Below are 20,735 nucleotides of genomic sequence, written 5' to 3'. Positions count from 1 at the left end.
TTTTACAACTGCACCTCCTAATTGATTCCTAAGTGAATGTTGTATGGTTTTTACAGGGGACTGTTTAAAAAAACTCACTGAAGCGTAGAGGTTTTGAACAACATTTCAAAAAATCACTTATGTTTAGAGTGTAGGTGCACCAGAGGCCAGCTATGCAAAAAAAAAAACACTTCACCATTTGAGCATGTTGTGTCCAGATCACAAGAGTGTGTGTGTGTGAATGAGATTTTATGTGTTTGTTCTAATGCATACTATTAATGTGTGAAACTTTAAACCAGCATTTTGCTTGAAAATCACTAACAGCTGCCAAAGGAGAATTGTGGACATCCAAGCTCTGAGCCGAGGATCAGAGTCAGAGATGGGAAACAAAGCAGGAGCTTTATAGACACCTTTAATCAGGAGCTGCTCTCTGTGTTAATGAGTTAGATTAGTTTACTGTTCAGTTACATTAAGTGGGAATCATAAAGTATCTAACAATGCCTTGCTAACGATAATGAGGGATTACAGAGATATATGCGAGAAAATAATCTGTGGTATCTGCTTTCCTATGAAAAAATGCTTTATCGAATATTCGTCCAACCCTTTGTCTTTTTTAAAGGGGATCAGACCCAGAAAGTCATAGCTTAATTTCCTGAGCCTTTAGTGCTTTAAGTCTGAAGTAAAGTCAGCAGGAGGATTTAGTGTCAGTGTAGTGTTAGGAGTCAGAATGAAGAGCATGCAGAATGCTAACAACCAGCTTCTCACCTGTCGCGTCTCGCTCTGCCGAGCCATAAGCTGGCCCATTAGTGTGTGTGCACCACGGGACAAGCCCGTATGGTAAGTAGCGCTCGCTTTCTCTCTTACCGTTGCCTGTGAGTTTTTTTCTTACCTATCACTGATAGATATTTTATTCTTCTTTTCTTCTGAATACTTCTGTGTTCTTTTATGTGCCTTTGCTTTTCTTTATTTATAGCTTTTTTTTCAGCATTTTTGTTACTGGAAGCTTTGCATGCTTAGTGCTTGTTTTATAATAGCAACGGTAAGTATTAATGCGCTTTTTAATATAAGAGACATTTGAATATGGGAAAGATACAATCAAAAATGTTATATGTACACAATTTATAAAAACTAATTATATAATTTAGTATGGTTTTGTTGCAACTGGTTGTGGGTTTTGTTTCTCTGATTCTATAATCTGACTCTTTCAATAATACGCTATAATAGTATAGTATAGTATAGTATAGTATAGTATAATATAATATAATAACATAACATAATGGCTCAAAGTTCAGCACCACATTGACCCGAATAACTGTTCTTTCTTTCTTTTTGTAGAGCCAAATTGCCATTGCTGGAGTAATCGACCTGGGAACAGTGGAAACGTTCCCAGTGTTCCAAGCAGCCAAACGGGGTCTTATTGACCAGGACACCTGCCATGTGCTACTGGAGGCCCAGCTCGTTCTCACGGGTGGGCTCGTCCAGCCTGGTGCTCCTCTCAGTCTTTCACTGGAACAAGGTCTGGCTCAAGGCCTAATTGACACCCGTGCCAAGCAGTGTCTCTCTGAGCTAGAGAGTGCTATGCTGCTGGTGGAAAATACTAAGTCTACAGGTGACCAACAACAAAATGCGTTGCCAGTAGCTACAGCCATGGAGTTTGGGCTCATCAGAGAGGAGGTGGGACTTCGTATTCTTGAACTCGAACTGAACACTGGAGGGCTTAGAGACTCCACCGGAAAATTGATGAGTTTGGAGCAAGCAGAAGACATGAAACTTCTGCCTCGCCAAACCCTCATGAAACTGCATTCAAGGCTGCAACATAGAGAGCTCATCAATCCAAACACAGCTGAAAAATTAAACCTAAATGAGCTACAACAGTGCTGTGTCCTTGACGACGACTCGGGTCTTCTTCTCTTCCCAGTTAAACAGCAACCTGGAGGAACCGTCTGCCTCCGCTCCGGAAGAAAAGTTGGCATCTTCCGTGCAGTCCAGGAAGGGCTTATTGATCGCAAAGTTACTGTACGACTTCTGGAGGCACAGCTCTTTGCCGGTGGTATTGCTGACCCACGGTCTGGCCACCGGCTGACAATTGATGAGGCTGTTCGTCATGGACTTATGGACCAGGATTTAGCCTGTGCCATGTTAGCACGACAGCTGCAAAATGGGGGAATTCTAGACCCTTGCAGTGGAGAACGCCTGGATTTGGAGGAGAGTATTCGCAGGGATCTTCTCTCCCCTCGTTTGGCTCTGTTGGTAATTGAGTCTCTCTGGACTTTCATGGGAATGCTCTTTCCTGAATCTGGAGAACTCCTGCCTATTGCGGAGGCTCTTCAACAAGGAGTGATCTCGGGAGAGCTCGCAAATAACATCCTAAGGCAGCGACATGCCATTGGGGCTCTGTACGAACCAGAAACCCTCCAGGTACTACCCCTGAACCAAACCACTGAAGAGATTGAGCCCAGTGTAGTCAATTCTCTCAAAGATATCTACATCCCAGATGTACTCCCCAACATGAACCAGTCAGGTACCCCATCTCTGAACCGCTTGAGTTGGGGTTCTTCCAGCTCCTCTCCACCTCCATCCTCTCCACCTCCTTCATCATCTCCCACAGGTATTGTGTGGGATACCACACCAATAGATGCAATGAATCCTGAAGAGCAAGCAAAACACAAACTGCTGTTTCACCTCATGACTCACAGCTATGTGGATGCTCATTCTGGAAAACGGTTGGTGCTGCTAGACTCTGAGCTGGTAGAGTTGGTCAAAGCTGCTGAACTGGTTGCTGGAGACTCTGTACATGGAGCTCAAGTTGAGCCTCTAAGCAGTTTGGCCACAGATGAGGAGGAGAAGATGCAGATAGTGAGCGACTTAAGGTTGACAGATGAAGGGGTTAGTGATAAACAAACTGAGGTTGAACCAGTCAAGAACCAAGTCACACCAAGCAACGATTTAGAGATCAGTGATAGAGAAGGAAGGTATGATGGAGAAAATGACAACGAAATGCAGCACAAACCATCAGTAATTGTAGAGACTGATTTAGCCCCTACAGCTAGAGAGAGTTTAGATAAAGATGCAAAAGTAAAAGATGAAACCAAAGAAAAATTAAATCTTGAAACTTCAATGGTTTCAGCTAAAGAGGAATTGATAAAAGGCCCAGATGTGCAGGTTATAACTGAACCCACACCCAGTGAAAGTGGTCATCAGGAGACTGCAACAGTAGATACAAAAACAGCCAGAGCACCACACAAATCAGAGGAAGATGTTACAATGTTGAAAGAATTCATTCCAGTCGAAGCAAAAACAAATGTTGATATTGATTCAACACAATCTGAAGATAAGAGCGATATAGATCATTCCCAGACTGAATCAGAAATGATCAAACAAAAGGTGTCTATAACAGAGACTGACTCAAAGCATGCTAAATCTCAGGTTGATATCCTTGAGTCAGGAGCAGAGAAGGAAGAGGAAGAGGCTGAATTGGCAAAGTTAGTCGTAGAGCTCAAACAGGGAGGTCTAATGACAGAAGATGGGGAGAAGCTGCTTCCAGATGAAGCAGTAGCTCAGGGTGTCCTCCCTGGCCACACTGCCGTCAAATTAATGGCTCAGGCAGGCCTGTTTGGAGGGTTCCTAGATGCCAGCAGTGGTGAATCACTTAGCATGAAGGATGTAATGCAAGAGGGTTTACTAGATGAAGATCTGATGTGGGGTGTTCTTAAGTCAGATAAAACCCTTGCGGGGGTTGTGGATGTAGAGAAAAAGCAGATCTGTGGGGTGAAGGAGGCAGCTGAGGCAGGTTTGATTGACTCCGACACCGCTGCTCGACTTCTAGAGGCCCAGGTGGTGTCTGGGGGGATCGTTGACATACGTAGGGATAAGAAAGTCTCTGTCACTCTGGCATCAAACCTAGGATTGATAGAGGAGAATCAAAGAGAAGGACTGGTGGCGCTAGAGAAGGCATACAAAGGAAAGGATACAGATCCAGAAGCAGCCCTCACTAAAGCCAGTTTACAGCTACAGATGGAAGGTGTTATTGACCCAGAGTCTAAGTCTCCGGTACCTCTGGAGCAAGCAATTCAGAAGGGCTTAATAAGCCCAGACGAGGCATATCAGGTGCTGACAAGGCAGGTGGCCGAAGGTGGTATAATACACCATGCTTCAGGAATGAGACTGTCAGTTTCTGATGCTGTAGATAGAGGATTAGTAGATCGCTCCATTGCTCCTGGCCTGGAAGAACTAGAATGGGTCTACCAAGGAAAAGTCAGCCCTTCATCACACCCAGAGGCAGTCACTCTCCAGGCATCAACAGGAGCCATTTTTGACCCTGACTCCGGATGTAAACTGACATTGACAGAAGCAGTTTCTAAGGGCCTCTTAGCTGAGAATATTGCCAGTGAAGCCATGACTTCTCTTACAGTAGCACAAGGAGTGATCGATCCCCAAACTGCACGAATCGTTCCTTATTCACAGCTTGTAAGCCAGGGTAAAATAGATATTGAAACAGGTCAACGTTTCTTGGAGGTGAAACCTTTCAGAGGTGTTCAGGATGAGCAAACAAGAGACAGCTTGACCCTTCCTGAGGCAGTTGCTTCTAATCAAGTTGACCCAGTTCCAGCAATGAGGTTGCTCCAAAGCCAGGCAGACAGTGGAGGGATTATTGATATCACCAGTGGAGAAAGGCTCCCTCTACCTGAAGCCTCTAAAAGAGGTTTAGTTGGTGAGGATATGGCCAAGGTAATAGCCACCAACCAGCTTGTGAAAGGGGGCTTAGTTGATCCTGCCACTGGACAACGAGTCTCTAGTGTCAATGATGCCATTGCAATAGGACTGATATCCAGTGACATGGCTTCAGAGATTCAGGAGAAATTGCCTTCCTTGGAGATACAGGGTGATGAAGATAGTTTAACACCTGTTGTCTCATCACTTGGTACATACAGCTCTTCTGTTACATTGCCAGTGTCGAGCCTTGACAGTTCAACAAACTGGTCAGATGTGAGCATTGATGCATCATCAAGATCTCCACTTTCAGAGGAGGGTTTGGTAATTACACAGGATGACGGAAAGACTTTGACCTCCGTAGTTTCAGATCAGTCACTGTTTTATGACACTACCACAGAGGAGGATAAAGTAGAAGCGCCGGTGTCAGTTGAAGAAAAGGATGTATTTGAGCCAGACCAATCCCTAGACCTCTTGTGCAAGTTTGCTACTAATGTTGAGAAAAGAATTCAGCAAAGTATAGAGGCGATAGTACCGCAAAAGTCCGAACATCTTCCTGAACAGAAGCCTGATGAGAGACTGCAGATAGATGAGAGTAGCACTGATGATGAACACAAAGATCGCATTTCAAGAGATTCTGTTGAAGAATTAATTCAAGCACCTGTCTACGATACTGACAAAGATAAGAAGGAAGAGGTAAGAGAAAGGGAAGAAACTGTAAAGTCAGATGGAGAACCTGTAAAGGTTGGGGAAGAAGGGTATATGTCCAGTGGTGAAAGCACATCATTGGTACATCATGCTGTTGAATTTGATGAACCCCCAACAGGTACCATGACAGCAGAGATTAGAGATGACAAACAAGTCACAGAACAGTCAAAGTTGGGAGAGGAGGAATATAGAAAGAGTGATGTCGCATCAAAGATGGATGATGGTGAGGGAAAGAGAGAAGAGGAAGAGAAACCTTCACAGATTGAGATTAAGGCTAGTGCTGAAGTTGAGCAGACAGATCAATTAGGGACTTCTTCAGCCAAGGAGACGGAAAGTAAAAGCAAGAAAAAGAGAAAGAATAAAAAGAAGGCAAAGGGTAAAGAGGCAGAAAGTGAAACACAGCCTCCAGAGATAAAACATCCTTCTGAAATTGATCAAGGTGGTGCAGAAATTGAAGGGCAGCCTGAGGCTACTGATACATTACAAAAATCACAGATTCATGATCAGGCAGCTTCTGTTGAGCCCCCCAAAGAAGACACCAGTAAAGCAAAGATTGATGAAAAAATTGAGGCTGAAAATGATTTGGTAAAACAAGAAACAGAAGCAGGTCAACTTAAAATTAAATTCACAGAACAGCCAGAGAAGGATGCAATGCAGAAACATACAGAAAAGGGTGATAAGAGAGAGGAGAAGAAATGGGAGAATCAGAGAGAGGAAGTTGAAGAAAAGGATTCTGTCTCTCAGCAACCAGAGCAATCAGACAGCAGTCAGGAGCAAGAATTGCCTCAGAAATCTTCTCTACCAGATGACGAGAAAGCAGCATTGATACTGAAAGCCAAAGAAAGCATACTTAAAAAGGTGTTTGAAAAAGGAGTGAGTGAGCAGCAGGCTGCTGAGGAGCTGCAGGCACTGCGCAAAGAAGTGGGGAAGAAGAAGATTCACGGCATAACTGCTGAAGATGAAAAGGTAGAAACTTTGCCAGCTGAGGATGATGAAGTGGAGAGTCATGATGTCAAAGATGATAGTATCAAAGGTCCCAATGGTTCACCAAAAGAGAGTGAGAAAGAGACAAGTGTCAAAGAAGAAGTCTCTTCAAATGAGAGTGAAAAGGACAGGATTTCTGAAAAGGAAAACGTACAAAAGGATGTTGAGACTGCTCCATCGGTCCAGCCTAAAGAAACCCAGCAAGGTAAAAGAAGTAAGAAAAAGAAATCTAAGAGTTCAAAAGCGACAGACAAAGCTCAGCCTGATACCGACAAGCTGCTCACTGACGAAAAAGTGGATCCTGAAGTGATGACAACAAAAATCAGCACAGAATCTACAACACCAAAACCTGATTTAGATAGCTCAGCTGAGACTGATGGTCAGTCAACCAGTGAAGTAATCAAACCTTCAGTTGGTGAAGAGGAAACCCAAATGGAGACCTCTGCAATTAAAGTTAATGGAACCAACACTCAACAACGTCAATCAGAAGAGTCCCAGGAGTCCCATCCAGAAATCAGAGATGCTCCAGATTCCACTGAGTATTCCCATGAGACTCAAGCTGCAGCTCAGTCTTTGCTTCCTGTCAGCCAACCAGAAAAAACAACAGAGAAATTAAAGAAGAAGAAGAAGAAGAAGAAGACAGAGTCCCAATCACCTGAAGTTGAAAGTACAAATGTTCCTGAATCAAAATCTTTGAAGGAACAACAGCAACATCTCAAGCCTGCAGAATCAGCAGAAACGTTCCTGTCAGGAGATGCTTCAACTGAGTCTGAATCAGCTGGGGTCCCTGAGTCTGATACAGCCACTGAGGAAGAGGATGATGTCAGAGAGATTGGAAAAACTGTGTCCAGCAAACAGGGAAAGACAGTTAAGACTGGCAAGGTAAGAAATATTATATTATTTTATTTAGAATTGTTTAAAAGATACAAATCTGTTTGGATACACAGGTACTCACATTTTAAAATTAAGTATGTTGTGTTTTAATGTATATTTTATTTTTTCTGTTCCCATAGTCATCATTAATCCGTCAGGAATGTTTGGAGCATGACCAGCGAACCGTAGCTCTGCTCTCCATGGTCAGGCATATTGAGGTCCGACTCAAACAGCAGCAGCAGCAGTCTGTTGGCCGCAGCCTCATCGCCCTGGATGACATCATCAAACAGACTGAGGTGAAAGAATAGACGATGACCTGATAGACGATGACGCTATATTAATGTCACGACAGCTCATGACATTGTATTTTTTTAGCACTCTAATTATTTTGCAGTCGTGATTTGGTGCCCAGTGTTAAACAAACAATAAAACTGATTTAAAGATTATTCTATTACCAAACAGTATCAAGTAACCGTTTGTTCTCTTTTCCTAATCTCTCAGATTCTGGACCTTGAACTGCAAGACTTGGAGTCTGAGATCAACAAGGAGGTGGAGGCTGCTGAGCAGCTGTTGAAGCCCCAACCCAAAGATGTTCCTCCACAGCTCCTATTGGCCCTAGAAAAGGACGGCCGTAGCTTGGCTCGAGGGTACGAAGCTGCCAGAGCACTCTCTGAGGGCATTCTGCAAAGCCTACGAGACCACAGAGACTCATACAAGGTAAAAAAAATGACATCTACATTAAACCGGGAAGGGAAAGCTGGACACTATTGAAACCTTAAGGCCAGAAGTGTTGCATCAGTTATTTTACTCGGGTCCAGAAAACTTGCTTATTGCCTCTTTGTAGATATTTAAAATAATAAGACAGAGCTTTCTGATACTCAACAGCAGTGTTTGCCATTCTTACCTTTCTCTCAGGAGGCAGTAACAGCTGAACAGAAGTCGTTGGGAGGACAAGTAGAGAACCTGCTCTCCTGGTTGAGGGAGACAGAGGCTCAGATGAGTGGAGGAATGGCAGGGATGGAAAAAATGGCAGAGAAAGATGACAACCATGATCAGCTCACACAACAGCTGCATCTTTGCAAGGTATGTTTTATATTCTAATTATACTCCTTTTTGAAGAAATGCATACAATTGTGTTGTACGAAATGCGTAGTCTATTTTGAATGTATTAAAGAACATTTATGAGTGCTAATTAAACAAGGATTATGTGACACTGTGGCTCTGCATAAGGTAAAAATACGCACTGTCAAAATATGCATATTGTCAAACATCTGCTTGGTACACACAGAAAAGTATATTGTCTTGATTTGTGGCTCCAGTATTCATTTCTTTGTGCCATTCTTTCATATATGCAGTAAAGAAATTCTCCTCCACTCACCTGCCATTTTTTCTTTCTCTTTCCTTCAAGGAGCTCCAGTCTTCTCTCATGTCACGCTCCAGTGAGGTCAACAATGTGGCCTTTGACATTCAGGTGTTCATCTCAGAGCGGGCTCAGGACTTGGCCCCTGAGCAGAGCAGGCAGCTCCTGGGGCAGCTCCAGCAGCTGCAGAGGGCCTTCCACCAAGCGTCCGGCCAAGCTCAGGCCTGGGCCGATGCCCTCTCCGCTCAGAAAGAGAGGGAGGAGGAGTGGCAGCGCAGGGAGAGGTTGAAAGAAGAGGAGAAGAACAGAGAAATGCAGAGTGCAAGGGAGAGAGAGGTTTGGAAAAATATGATTGAGTCGGTTTGTTTTTTCAACATTGCGCTTTTTCTTACTAATACACTTTAAATGCAACAGTCTTATTTGTCATGCTGTTAACTACACCTTTGCTTCGTTATAGGAAATCTCAGTACTGTTTTGATTAGCGCTCATTCTATGAAATACTATCAAACTCATTACAGAAGTACTAGAGAAGCTAATGTAAAATGGCTAACCTACACCACAGTTTGAACTTTTCATATCATCCTATAAATATTTCCTACGGCTTCATGTCATCACCTTGATATCAACACACCGCTGCTCTTGTTGCAAAAGCTTTGCCACTCGACATTTGACAGTATCACCATTCTCACTCCTACTACACAGGCTTTCATGCAAGCGTGTTTTGCTACTCCGCATGTCTCTTATAACATGTGTATTATTAACCTGTTTGCCTTGCTGTTCCAGATTGCCACTGAAGGAAATCGCTTGTGTCACGGCGGTAAAGGCTAGAGATTTGATAGCGGCAGAAAATCTCGCTGGCTACAGCTCTTAACTGTTTTTTTTTTTTCCTCTTGTCTCACCTGATTAACGGGGAGGAAGAGGAAAAACAGCAAATAAAAAAATATATTTGTCTGATTTCTCTTTGTATTGTTTGTTGATGCTTGACCAACATGTTGATGTGAAGATACTATATATGTGTGTATGTCTGCGTGTGTGTGTGTGTGTGTATATATAAGTGTGAACTCTGGACACAATCTGCTCAAAGCTTGGCAAAGTGTGCACTACACAAGTATTTTGTTTAGGGGCAAATGAACTGCTTTTATGTTTGAAAAGTTTTAGAATTGGTGCTTTAATGCAAACAAAAATGCAAAATGATCTGATCTGGGTCATCAATATTTCTGCACTAATAAATGTTGATATCAATTTATACTCACATTTTCTTTCTTTTCGGGTCTTCGCTCTTTTTTTTCCTCCTTTTTCTCCTTCTCTAATCTTCTCAGGTGGTCCAACAACAGAAAGCAGAGTGTTCTCAGAAACTCGAAGGCCTTAACATGTGGTTGGCTGGAGCTGCCAGCTTACTTGCCAATCAGAGAGCTGGAGGAGAGTCGGGTGATATGAACGTCCTGCAAGAGAAACAAAGGAAATTGAAGGTATGAAACTTTAACAACACTTTCACAAGGCCACATTTACTGAATAATAACAACATCCAAAAAACCTATAAATAAATTTCAGCTCACAATTCTTCTGTATTTAATTTAATAATGAGCTAATTTTAACTCACTGGATATATTGGATTGTTTAATGTATTCTGACTTCTGTAAACTTTTTTTTTTACTCCCCAGGATGTACAAAAGGACCTCCAGACCAAAAAGGAGGGCATAGCTGAGGCCATCCGCTCTGTGGAAGATTTCCTGGCAGAGAAAGGAGAAAGTCTGAGCCCAGAGGAGAGAGAGAAACTCCAGGTGGCACTAACAAGAATGAAGGAGCAGTACAGCGCTTTGACAGATTCAACAAACACATCGCTGTCAGAGCTGGACACGGCCATCAACACTACTGTGCAGCAGAACACACAAAGGGTAAGAGAGTGGTTTTATATATATAGAACATGTTACATTTCATACATAATTAATGCCACTAAAGTATATGTTAATATTTTTTTTACTTTGAGCTTTATTGTATTCATTTTTCCTCCTTTTTACCTTCAGGCAAAAGCAGTCGAAGACATCCAGGAGACACGAAGCCAAATTGACTCTCTGCTGAATGACTTGTCGTCTCTTAACCAACCTGCCAGTGGAGGAGTTACATCTGGAGCAGATATTACTGATGCAGCGTTCTCACAGCCAGGGGGCGCTGTGAAGTCACACACCGACATGCTGCAGGTCAGAATCTGTTCCTCCGATGTATGCGTTGTGCATCTCATAAAATAACCATGTTAATACTTATAACCTTTCACCTCTCTCACAGGCGGAGCTTCAACAACTCCAGTCTCAACAAGCACAGCTACTCCAGATCACCCAATCAACTCGCTCTCTTCTGGAACAACCTGACTCCACCGTTCCTCCTGAAGAGAAACAGCGTCTCCGAGCTGCCCTGGACCAGCTGCAGGCTCAGCACCAGGACAAGCTACAGAGCTGCCAGGTAATCTCACAGTAAATATGTACAGTATATGTGGGTCCCTGATGTTCCTGATTTGACCTGATAAGATAAGATGTTCCTTATCTTATCTCATGAGGTCATCAGGTATCAGGTGATCTGTGATATGTCAACATGTACAGTATGTAATTACAACTTAACTGGGCTGCTGGTGACAATATGTGATGTTCTTTTTGATAACAGAGTATTTTTTGTTGTAGTTAGCTGACTGATACTAATCTCTAATCACTGTTCTAGGACCGACTGAGGAAGGCTGAATCACTGAAGGACGAGATGACAAAGTTCCTCCAGGAACACGGAAATCTGGGTGCCTGGCTGGAACAAAGTGAGCAGGAGCTCCGTTCCCTAGGGGAAGGAGAAACTGATGCACAAGGACTGAAGGGCAGACTGGAGGAGCACAGAAAGGTACACATACAATACAGAAGTTAACAACATTATAGAAATTTCTCTATTATTATTATTATTATTATCATTTTATGTAGTTGGATTAGAAATTCAAATTTTTACACATGAAGCACCCTGTGAAACTGAGCTATAACAAACTTATAAACTCTGTCACCTAAAAGTAACCTACAGGTTTCAGCTGCTTCACATGAATGACACTGTGTTAAATAAATAAGTGTACAAGCTGAATAGTCTCGCTGTATCTGGATCCAGAGTGAGAACACAAGCTGCTAAACAGTTTAAATCTCTAATTATGCATGGAAGACTGAGATCTCATGCTCAGTTTCCATCCATCCGTATGCTCTGACGTAGCCGGACTTACACTCACACAATCACACATTCTAATCTAGAAACACTGAAAAGCTCCTTTTGAAGCGGTTTATTTTTCTTGTTAAAAGGTCACTTGAATTCGCATTTGCAGTTTGTTTTAAAGCTGTCCCTGCACACATTTTTCCCAGCCGTTCTGGGAACTAGTGATCTGCAGGTCGTAATCATGCTTTCCATTCACACTTATAAAGAAAAATATGTTACAATGAAAAGTTTGTCAGACACACACATTCACATGCATTTGTCCCAAACTGACCTCCAAACTCTGTCTGCATTCCCAGCTTGCTGAGGATGTGATTTGCCACAAGGCGGATCTGCGGTTTGTCTCCATCTCCGGTCAGAAGGTTCTGGACTCCGTTCAAGGAGCTCTGGAGCAAGTTGGTGGTTCAGACCAGGCTCTGGAGAGCACTAAAGCGCTGGTATCTGAAAAGCTACAAGATGCCAACCACAGATACACAACCCTACACACCAAGGTGAGGGGTGGGAATGTTTTCTGGAAACTGGTGTCAATGATGCTTAATGAAATTCACAACACTCACATTGAAACTCTTGTGTTTGCGTGTGCAGTCGACAGAGTTGAACAGTCGTTTGTCCGGCCTGTTGGAGAGATACCAGCAGTACCAGGATGAGGTCGTCTCTGTCCACTCCTGGCTAAGCACTCAGGAACAAAACCAAAGCATAGCCAAGCCCAGTGGAGAGACCGACCCCCAGAACCTGCAGAACACACTACGACAAGTACAGGTGAGATACACGTGACATTTAAATAAACAACACATGAGAAGACAGGCAGCCATTTTTCCCAGCTGCATCATGCTGAGCATCATGAATTATGGAGTAATTACATTTGACTGAGTTTATTCTCTATTCTCAGCTGCTGCAGGATGAGCTGGCTGAGCGTTCGGTGCAGCTGGAGAAGGTGAAGAGAGCTGGCAGAGATCTGGTCAGCACAGATGAATCTCCTTCTCTGAAAGCTGTTGACATCCTGTGTGCTGCAGGTAACTCAATCTGCTACATCTGTCCCATTAAGTCCTGAACACAGACTGCTGCACCTACACAGAAACATGTTTTTTAATCTTTTCTCTCAGATTTTGAATTCACACGTCAAAATAAGAAGTTAATATTCAGATTATACCGTCTGCTTTTAATAAATGTAGATGGATTGATGTAAAAATACCATGTAATGAGATGAGGCCTTGTTTTCAGATGGTTTAGAGAAGAGGTTTGGTTCCCTCTCTGCATCTGTCTCTGAGCGGGCGGAGCAGCTGCAGACAGCTGTGGCCCAATCGGTCAGCGTCCAGGAGGGCTTGAAGGGTCTGCTGAGCTGGCTGGATAAACTGAGTGTGAAACCAGGACCGGTTGAGCCCACTGCACAGGCTGTACAGGACGCCCTGACCCAGAACCAGGTAAAAGTGCACCCAGAGGTGGCAAAAAAGGTTTCGTCAGCACATAGAGTCATTGCACATCTTTGCCATTTCCACATATTGAAATGTTGTCAAAGCCCTCATTCAAAGCCTCTTTTCTTTTCTTTTTTTCCCCAGAAATTTCGTCAAGAGCTTCTCTCCAGGCAGGGCAGCGTGGAGGCAACTCGGGACTCTGTTTCCAAACTTCTTCAGAGCTCTGACGCATCCACAGCCTCTGGCCTCCAGGGCTCACTAGACGAACTGACTCAACGCTATGCTGCAGCGCAAGCCAGCCAGGCGGAAAGAGAAACTGAACTCAAAGGACTGTTGCCTAAGCTGGAGAGCTACGAACGTCTTGGGACGGACCTCCAGGTCTTCACCCAGAGCCAGCTGAAGGCTCTGAGCCCTGTCGGCCAGCCAGACCGCAGCGTGGAAGACTACAAGCAGACCATTGAGGTCAGCAGAAGTGTCAGATTTATAGAAATAGGTTGTCTTCAGTTCGGTCATATTTTAGTCATCTGCATTTAATATCCCAGTTTATCATAAAACATTACTGGGAGCAGCGTACATTCAAAAGTCTGGAAAAGTGTTTATCTCTTGTTTGCTTTTCACCAGACGTTCTAAAAATCAAAAATCGTAATGCTTTCCAAATGTTTTGTGGTTGTGTGTTGATCAATAGTTACTATCAATGATATTATTGGTGATGCTGCAGGTCTATCTAACACTTTGATCCTTTGTCTCTTACCAGGAGGTCCGGTCCGAGCTGGAGCAGGAAGCCGGCCAGCTTAAGTCCTTCTTCAACCTCGGCACTGAGCTCAGCCAGTCTAAAGCTTTCAATAACACACAAAGCTTACTGGATAATGTCAAAGGGGTGTCCGACGAGTTCACCCAACTGGAGTCAAACGTCAACCAAAGGTAAAGATGTTAACAGATAATAATTAGGAAGTGTCTCTTTGAATCATGCAGGCATGAATGTGAAGCCACAATCAAGTTTTTTGTCTGTTTAACAGCAAAGCGCAGATACAAATTCATTTTCCAGGCTCTTATATGGTTGATTTAGTAGGAAATATTTATGGTTATGAAAGTTTAATATAAGCAATGGAGTAATGGAACCACCAGGGGGCGCCAGATACAAAGCTGAATCTAATAACTCTTCAGTTGTATTATGTTTGGTTCACGTGTTGAAATATGACAGATATGTCAATTCTTTTTAGACGTTAGTTAACCTTCACAGGCAGATGGAGTCAAAATTAGCAGAAAATTAAGATTTGATTAGAGAGGATAGGCCTTATTCTTTCTATAACATTGCGACTGGCTCGGCAGAACAGACTTTGCTCCTGGCATTTCCAAAATTTGTTTTCTAAATTTGTAGTCTTCATACAGCACCAGTTGCTATGCCTACCCTGTCTGACGTCTCATCAGTGAGCTGCCACACTTGAAGCCTGTCAACAGGGGGATGGGAATTTATAAATACCATCAGTCTGGTTTAGATTTATTGGGAGTGTGGTGAGAAGTTACATATAAACAACCAATAATGGCTGTCTTATGGTCATGATTTAACACTTGGTCATGTATGAAGAGATATACAGTGTTATTTATTAGTAAAACACAAATCTGTAACCTAAAACAAGGGTATCATTGGTCACTTCAGTCATGCTGTGGGTGGGAGCAGTCGTCTTACATACTGTACATGATGTAGGGGATTATTTACTGTGTTGTATGATGTGTCACAGCAGTTGGTTAGCCACGACTGTAAAGTGTAAGTGTACTGTATCTGTGTGGCCACTGTGAGATGATGAGCAGGCCCCGGGTGCTAATATAAGCAGAGTGGACATGGTTCATTGTCCGTCCTATAAACAGCCCCTTTAGATAACTCCCAGCCTCCAATCCTGAGGTGGAAAAAATAGCAGCATGATAATGATACTGCTTCATGCCAGACAACTTCTCAGAGCTGTTTTGTCTACAGGCAGTCAGCACTTTGCCAGCCGTACAGCTCCACAGATCACATACAAAGAGAGGGAGGTCAGTGCAGTGTTAATGCTGCCCTACGGCCATTGTGGACCTTCAATGCTCCTTGTTAATAGTCCTTTGAGTGGAGTTTCTTCAGTGTAAAAACAGTATAAAAATGGAGTGAAGGACTTTTTTTCCCCGCTTCTGGCTGTGATAGAAATTTAAAAAACGGTGTCAACAAGTCCTACACTCTATGACCTTACTGCTGTTATGTCTATAAAATGGTGGATAAATAGTTTTGAGCGTCACACAATTACCGCAAAATGACTCGTTTCACTCTCAGAATTTGATCCATTCAGTCTGATAACATTTGGAAAGTCTAGAAGAGACACATGATTACTTTTTCCATTTTTCCCACATTAAAGATAGCACATTGCTAACCAGAAGTTATCCCCCTCAGACATGTATTTATATTTAAAAGCTCCACATTGCAGGTTTAAGAGAAATCATATGAATGCATCACTTTGCGTTAAAATCATAAAGTATGATTTAACATTAATTTTTCTCTTCTCTCCTCCTTTTCATCTTTATTCTCCTCTCTTGCAACCTCCCCTTCCTCTTCATCCTCTACATCACTGCTTCCAACCCTCTGCCACTCCTCTCCGTGTCATCCTGTTGTCTTTCCTCTTTTCTCTCCCGTTCCTGCTCTTCTTTTCTTTTTTCTTTTTTTTTCTCACACAGGTTTGCTGCCGTTCAGGCCTGCGAGCAGCAGCTGCTCCAGTTCCGCAGCCTCTCTGGCTCCATCCACAGGTGGCTCCAGACCGCACAGGACCAGCTGCCCTCCAAAGAGGTCAGCCTGAACAACGAAGGCCTGCAGAGAAGAGTCCAGCAGCTCAAGGTGTGTGTTAAATAATTTATCGATAAAAAGTGAGGCGTCAGTAAACCCTGCATCCATCACTTCTACATAAACTGGAAGGAAGGAAAACCAGTCACTATATCATGTGCTGTTAAAGGTTAATGACCTGATGTTAAATCCATTATGCCTTCAGGACTTGTTGACTGACTGGGAGTCACAGGGATCCAGAGTTCAGGAGCTGAACAAGAGTGGCTCGGAGCTGGAGTCCATCATCATCGACATCACCGCTCCGAAAACCAAAACTGGTAAGACCTGTGTGAGGAAGAGCGGGGATGGAAACAGGGCCAAAGAAAACAAATCTCCCACACTCCTTCTGTTTAAATAACTTATTTTCCACAGAGAGCATTTCTGTAAGTGATGCAGGGCGAGATTTACAGATGATGTCGGTGGGAGGAAAGAAGTCAACAAGGGGGTTATAAAAATGATTTGACCTGGAAGGAAAGACAGACATGAAAAACAAATCATGAAAACAGGGGAGCAGGAAAGAAAGGCTCTAAAGGGGGCAAAAAAAAGAATGCAATACATTTGCATTTATAAACAGCTTTCATGGTGGTTTACTCTGATGCAGCTAACAGAGTTCCTGCGCAGTATTGAAAAGTATGGGATTTGATTTTAGTCATTTCTATGTCAGGATAAGAGTGGGAAAAAAAGAGTATGGAAAACTATTTGTGATTTGAGACTATTGCCTCTTTTCTGTTTTCTAAAATATAAAACACTCAAACCAATGTGAAACCAAGACCGACCACAACAAGTAACAAACCCACCAACGTTTTACTTACACAATAAACATCTAGCTATTTGTCCTAAGATGTCAAATATGGTTTAAAATATCTATTGTGTAGTTTGGAAATCTGAGTCTGGAGATGTTGAAATGCAAAATATGTAAAATCCCCGAGCTAAGCTGTGAGGGGAGATTTTATAAAATGTCACAAGAATTAGGATTTGCTGCAAACATCTAAAACAGTCTGGTTATGATTTTGAAGATGAAAAAGAGGAAGATCTTACAGTTAAATAACACAAACTACAACCTCATAGATGAAAATGGGGATCAATCAATGTGGTCCAACTTAATGACATTAGACATCACTATAATAGAAGTTTCTTGCATTGTTAAGTGCATGCTTGGTTATGCTTAAATTGATAAATTTCTAGTTAAATCTAGCCACTTTGGCTTGTAAAATACAGTAGGAAGTTAAAAGTAACTATAATATAAAATGTTTGTTGTTGCCTTTAGATCAGAAAATAAACATATCATACTAGATGGAAAGCATACTGAAAGTTTAAAATGTACATATTACGCAAAAAGATGCTCATATTTATGTTTGTTATTAATACACCCATTCAATTTCTTTATGTAAAGACTATGGGCATCCTCCATGTCTTTCCCACAGCTGTTGTCTGTTTCCACGGCTTTTGTCCAAAGTCCCAGATTATCCTGCTGAGTTCATTATTTTGAGTTTGAAGTGTTAAGCTGGCACTTCTTTCTAATAACTGTGTAAAGATTAAAATGTGTTCATTGTTTTTGCCCTTTTGTGCATCACTGGTCCTGTTTTGTCTGTATGACCATGCTTGCATGATTGTGTTGTAGTGCTGCAGTCTCAGTCAGGTGTATGTCTTTTTCCCAGGTGCTCCTCAAATCAATGGCTCAGCAGGTCCCAGCAGTGTCAATGGCATTCACACCTGTAAAGGTGAGCTCCCTACTCTAGCTCCCACTCTCTCTTCCTTATCTTATACCTCCCTGAAGATTTGTGTCCAAGATAAACTTCTACCACCATTTATTTTCATATGCTCCAGCTATATTGTTGTTTTATTTGTTTTGTCATATCAGTTAGTAAGTAAGAGATAACAGCATAAGATAAGAGCGCTGTCTGCTGTTTTAATGTTTCCTTGTGTCCTTTACTGTCTTGTCTGTGTCAAGCTTCTGTCCATGCAGAACATCTGTCAGTAAAAATGTGTTCAGATTCATATAATATAATCTTTGCAACATCCAGATCTACAGGACTCTTATCTAGTCTACCCTGGTATGCTCCAGTTGAATCTTTACTGTACTTTAAAACACTAGTTCTTAAAATCCTGCTCTCCTAGTTTATACTAGATAAGGCTTCAGTAATATATTGTCTTTCTCTTCCATTCTGATTCATGCTCAGCAACGTTCTCCCTTTCTGTGTTTGTGTCTTCAGACCTGACAGAGCTTCAAGTGGCCGTATCTGATGTGAACGGTCGATATGACACGCTTGGTAATGAGTTGAAGGAGCGACTCGACCGCCAGCAGGCCTCACTGGAGCTGAGGCAGAAGGCCAGGCAGGGCACAGAGGAGCTGAAGAGCTGGCTGACGGACAGGGAGCACAGCCTGAAACAGGGACAGACCGCCTCCCCCTCTAAACCAGAGGCGATACGAGCCCAGGCCCAGGAGAACAAGGTAAGGACTGGGTTCACCTATTTATTACAGTCTGTGACCCCTTTTCCTAGTGAACAGGGAACACCATGTAGAAAAGTATTTGTAATCTGGTGTGTATTATACTACAGGCCTTATTATATATTATCTGCTGAAGTCTGTCCTCATTTTTGACATATTTAATTCATTGTGTGCTGCTTTACTGAATAGCTACAGAAGTCCTGTCATTCTCTTGTTTTCCTCTCTTCTTCAGGCGCTGCTCTCGGAGCTGACCGAGCACTCTGGGAAGGTGGACGAGCTGAAAAGCACACTGAGGAAGCTGATTGCTGACAACCCCGACTCACCTGAGGCAGACACCTGGAGACAACAGCTCCAGGAGATCGGTAGGACATATGACAAGATGATGGGACAGCCAATTTTTACTTACAACTGACTCACCTTACACAGATGCCCAGGGGCTAAAACTGTGAAGTGGAACGATGGGTGCAAAAAATGTTATTATAGATACTGTACTCTAGGTGTACAGTACTATTAAATAGAGGCTATGTAGGTAGAGCCATGATGAGGAAAGTATATATTGTGTCAGAGCATGAGGCAATCACATGGCGGTAACGTGTACAGGAGATGCATAATACAAGTTGGAGACACAGAGCAAGAGCATTGCCTAAGGATTGTAGCACAAGGAGTCATCCATTTGGAGGAAGTGAATCCCTGAGGACAGTTACTCAGTTTGTGTTACCTCACGTCTGTCTGTTGGGCTTTTCTCTGAATATTGTGTTAAAAGGCTGCAGAGGTAGGCACTGCTTGAAAAGATCTGGCAAAGCGGCATCATGCCTCCAGAATTTATAATATTATTTCAAAGAGATGATAAGAAACTAAGATCAATATTATCCAGGGAGAGAGTGGGAAGTGTTCCTGTCGAAGCTATTTGTTCACCCGTGTACTCGATATTTTTAACAGGGCCTCCTATGAGGTAACCGAGACAGAAATATTTAAGGTGATATCCAAGAAGGGGGCCTTTATGTTTTATATTTCATAATGTATTTTCAAAGCATTGTGGACTGAGTGCACGTACACTAACGCACGCTGCTGGATGCCCAGAACATGAGTCAGAGAAGAAGAAGGAGACAGGAGAAGTAGGAGGAGGAACAGAACAAGGAAAATGTCTTATTGTTTTGTCAGTGTCACATTGTATTAGGTTTATTTTAAGAAGACATAAACCTCACTGATGTAATTTAGAATAATCTTTGTTGTACAACCGGATAAGAATTAAAAATTATCTCCTAAAGAGGAAACTAGACGGAAACACCTCTGTCAGTTTTTCAGTGTAGCATGTTTACCTTTTTATAAACATTTTGCATATTGTGCGCTTCTTTTTTTTATGTTCTCTCACTCCTGCCATTATCGGTTGTTTCTCCAGACTCCCGCTGGCAGACAGCCAATCAGACTGCAGCCCAGAGGCAGACTGAATTGGAGACGTGTGCCGATAGGCTGGGTAGTTTTACCTCAGCGGCCAGTCAGTTGGGCCCGTGGCTGAGAGAGAAGGAGCTAATGATGAGTGTGCTGGGACCGCTGAGCATCGACCCCAACATGCTCAACACACAGAAACAACAAGTACAGGTATGAAGCCGAGGCTGGTGACAGACTGTATACTGAAAAAGAGTCAATAAATACAGAGAAATAAATAATAGAAATCCATAATAATGACACATTTCAGTGATTTGATTACTTGATTAAACACCAATCTCTCATTGTTTGAATCGATTTCAGTCTTGAAGGCAGGTTGTTGATAAAGAGAAGAACGTGTTTTAAAAGATTTACAAAGGAAGGAATAAAGAAATAAAATGTCTTATTTTCTATTAATCCATAGTTACTTCAGGCTTTTCATTTTTCTTAAACTCACAACTGCACTCAGTTAATGTTCTCTCGCTCTTCCTCTTTCTTCCAGTTCATGCTGCGTGAGTTCGAGACCCGCAAGCCACAGTTTGACCAGCTGACCCAGTCCGCTGGGGGTATCCTCTCCCAGACTGGTGACTCCGCCCAGGACGCTAAAGACCTGTCGGAGGTCAAGGCTGAGCTGGGCTCCATCTCCCAGCAGTGGGAGGACCTAACAAACAGACTGTCCCAGAGATCAAACCACATCGACCAGGCCCAAGGAACCAGCGAACGGTATCAGGTAAGTCTAGTTAGAGTGATGGTTATATAGTTTCTATTTAA

The 20,735-nt window shown here is 42.7% G+C and overlaps 1 protein-coding gene across 6 annotated transcripts in view; it reads left to right on the top strand.

Moving 5' to 3' along the window:
• macf1a (microtubule actin crosslinking factor 1a) overlaps positions 1–20,735 on the top strand; it is a 247,530-nt gene that overhangs the window by 162,468 nt on the left and 64,327 nt on the right. For 5 of the 6 annotated variants that reach the window (XM_062436570.1, XM_062436569.1, XM_062436572.1 and 2 more), the window contains 23 exons: positions 1,315–7,263; positions 7,395–7,550; positions 7,756–7,971; positions 8,170–8,337; positions 8,663–8,950; positions 9,934–10,083; positions 10,276–10,509; positions 10,639–10,812; positions 10,898–11,071; positions 11,324–11,491; positions 12,139–12,330; positions 12,425–12,598; positions 12,729–12,852; positions 13,061–13,260; positions 13,396–13,713; positions 14,006–14,172; positions 15,949–16,105; positions 16,257–16,368; positions 17,749–17,811; positions 18,304–18,542; positions 18,772–18,901; positions 19,939–20,138; positions 20,467–20,694. In XM_062436570.1, coding sequence (XP_062292554.1) covers positions 1,315–7,263; positions 7,395–7,550; positions 7,756–7,971; positions 8,170–8,337; positions 8,663–8,950; positions 9,934–10,083; positions 10,276–10,509; positions 10,639–10,812; positions 10,898–11,071; positions 11,324–11,491; positions 12,139–12,330; positions 12,425–12,598; positions 12,729–12,852; positions 13,061–13,260; positions 13,396–13,713; positions 14,006–14,172; positions 15,949–16,105; positions 16,257–16,368; positions 17,749–17,811; positions 18,304–18,542; positions 18,772–18,901; positions 19,939–20,138; positions 20,467–20,694 — 9,981 coding nt within the window. The remainder of the gene's footprint in view (positions 1–1,314; positions 7,264–7,394; positions 7,551–7,755; positions 7,972–8,169; positions 8,338–8,662; positions 8,951–9,933; positions 10,084–10,275; positions 10,510–10,638; positions 10,813–10,897; positions 11,072–11,323; positions 11,492–12,138; positions 12,331–12,424; positions 12,599–12,728; positions 12,853–13,060; positions 13,261–13,395; positions 13,714–14,005; positions 14,173–15,948; positions 16,106–16,256; positions 16,369–17,748; positions 17,812–18,303; positions 18,543–18,771; positions 18,902–19,938; positions 20,139–20,466; positions 20,695–20,735) is intronic. The other variant, XM_062436574.1, reaches the window with a different exon arrangement.

The sequence above is a fragment of the Scomber scombrus genome, chromosome 16 (assembly GCF_963691925.1).
Source record: "Scomber scombrus chromosome 16, fScoSco1.1, whole genome shotgun sequence".
Lineage (NCBI taxonomy): Eukaryota > Metazoa > Chordata > Actinopteri > Scombriformes > Scombridae > Scomber > Scomber scombrus.
Note: the sequence above shows the minus strand (reverse complement) of the source record. Positions and strands in the feature narration are given on the sequence as shown.